Here is a 1,136-nt window from a genome sequence, read left to right on the forward strand (position 1 = left end):
CCCGCTCACAGCCCCCTCCCTCACAGAGCAGGAAGGAAGTAGGAAGCGAAAACAGGAAATGGAACACATGTGGCGTGGCGTGGCGTGCTGTCTCTTTGACGAGTCAAGAGAGACAATAAAAACAGAAAGGGGGAGAAGAGGGAGGTAGAGTGGGAGGACTGTGAGGAGGGAGGTTGAACATACTTCAGGAGAAGGCCAGGCTCTGCAGAGAGCTGGCAGATGAGTACTTGCTAGAGTCCACAAAAGACTGATCTATAGCAACAAGAGGAGAAGGAGGAGAGGGAGGAGAGGGAGGAGAGGAGAGGGAGGAAAACAAGGAAGGTTGCAGAAAGAAGTTGGGGGAGAGTGAAATATTAATCGTTTGAAGGAGGTGAAGAGCAGGACAAATTAAAAGTCTGAGAGAAATCAGGTGGATTTGCTGCTGTCTTAGTTTCTCACCTTGGAGACTGTTGGCGTTCGTGCTGGTGCAGGTGGGCGGGGGGGAGTTCTGGGGTCGGACCACCGGGGCGAAGGCGCTCTTCTGCTTGACCGCCGCAGAGACCATGTTGGCAGGAGAGAAGGAGAAGATGCCGGAGGAGCTACTGCAGTTGGACGGTAGGCTGGTCGATGACGCCATGGTAGGACTGGACGGGACAACTGACAGCAGAGAGACAGACAGAGGTCGGAGGGTAGTCACAGGAAGAACATGAAGGAGTCACAGGGAGAGGGGGGACAGAGGTGGGGGGGGTTAGAGAGAAGAGCGTGGGCAAAAGACTGGCAGACGGGACGAACAGAAAGGGACTGGTCAGTGGACGGGGGCAGGAGGGACACACGGTGTTCTGGGATTATCAGTCCAGACCTTTTCAAACATGGATTTATTCACAGTCAACAAAGGTTTTGTTTTTTAGGTAGGAAACATTTTGCAACTGGTAGCAAAAAAAAAAGCAGCAGCCTGGAGCACAGTTCCCCCATCATCCCTCTGTTCTGATGACTCATCGTTTGCCCAAGGGTTCCAAAAACTTCACCAACAAATTCTTGCTCACTCCACTCACTAACACGGTTCTACTTCAGTCTGTAAAACATGAAAGAGTCGTCTTTGCTGACAGGATTCTGGCGTCTCCTAAAAACCTTGGTGTTGGTCTTTTGTCTGACATCAC

At 51.7% G+C, this 1,136-nt stretch overlaps 1 protein-coding gene across 1 annotated transcript in view; it reads right to left on the reverse strand.

The window, feature by feature from the left end:
- ebf1a (EBF transcription factor 1a) overlaps positions 1 to 1,136 on the reverse strand; it is a 48,376-nt gene that overhangs the window by 2,268 nt on the left and 44,972 nt on the right. Inside the window, exons 16-17 of the mRNA XM_025063374.1 lie at positions 439 to 636; positions 184 to 252 (exon numbers count right to left, since the gene is read on the reverse strand). Of these exons, the coding sequence (XP_024919142.1) occupies positions 185 to 252; positions 439 to 636 (266 nt within the window). The 3' untranslated portion in view covers position 184. The remainder of the gene's footprint in view (positions 1 to 183; positions 253 to 438; positions 637 to 1,136) is intronic.

The sequence above is a fragment of the Cynoglossus semilaevis genome, chromosome 15 (assembly GCF_000523025.1).
Source record: "Cynoglossus semilaevis isolate Cse_v1.0 chromosome 15, Cse_v1.0, whole genome shotgun sequence".
Taxonomy (NCBI): Eukaryota; Metazoa; Chordata; class Actinopteri; order Pleuronectiformes; family Cynoglossidae; genus Cynoglossus; species Cynoglossus semilaevis.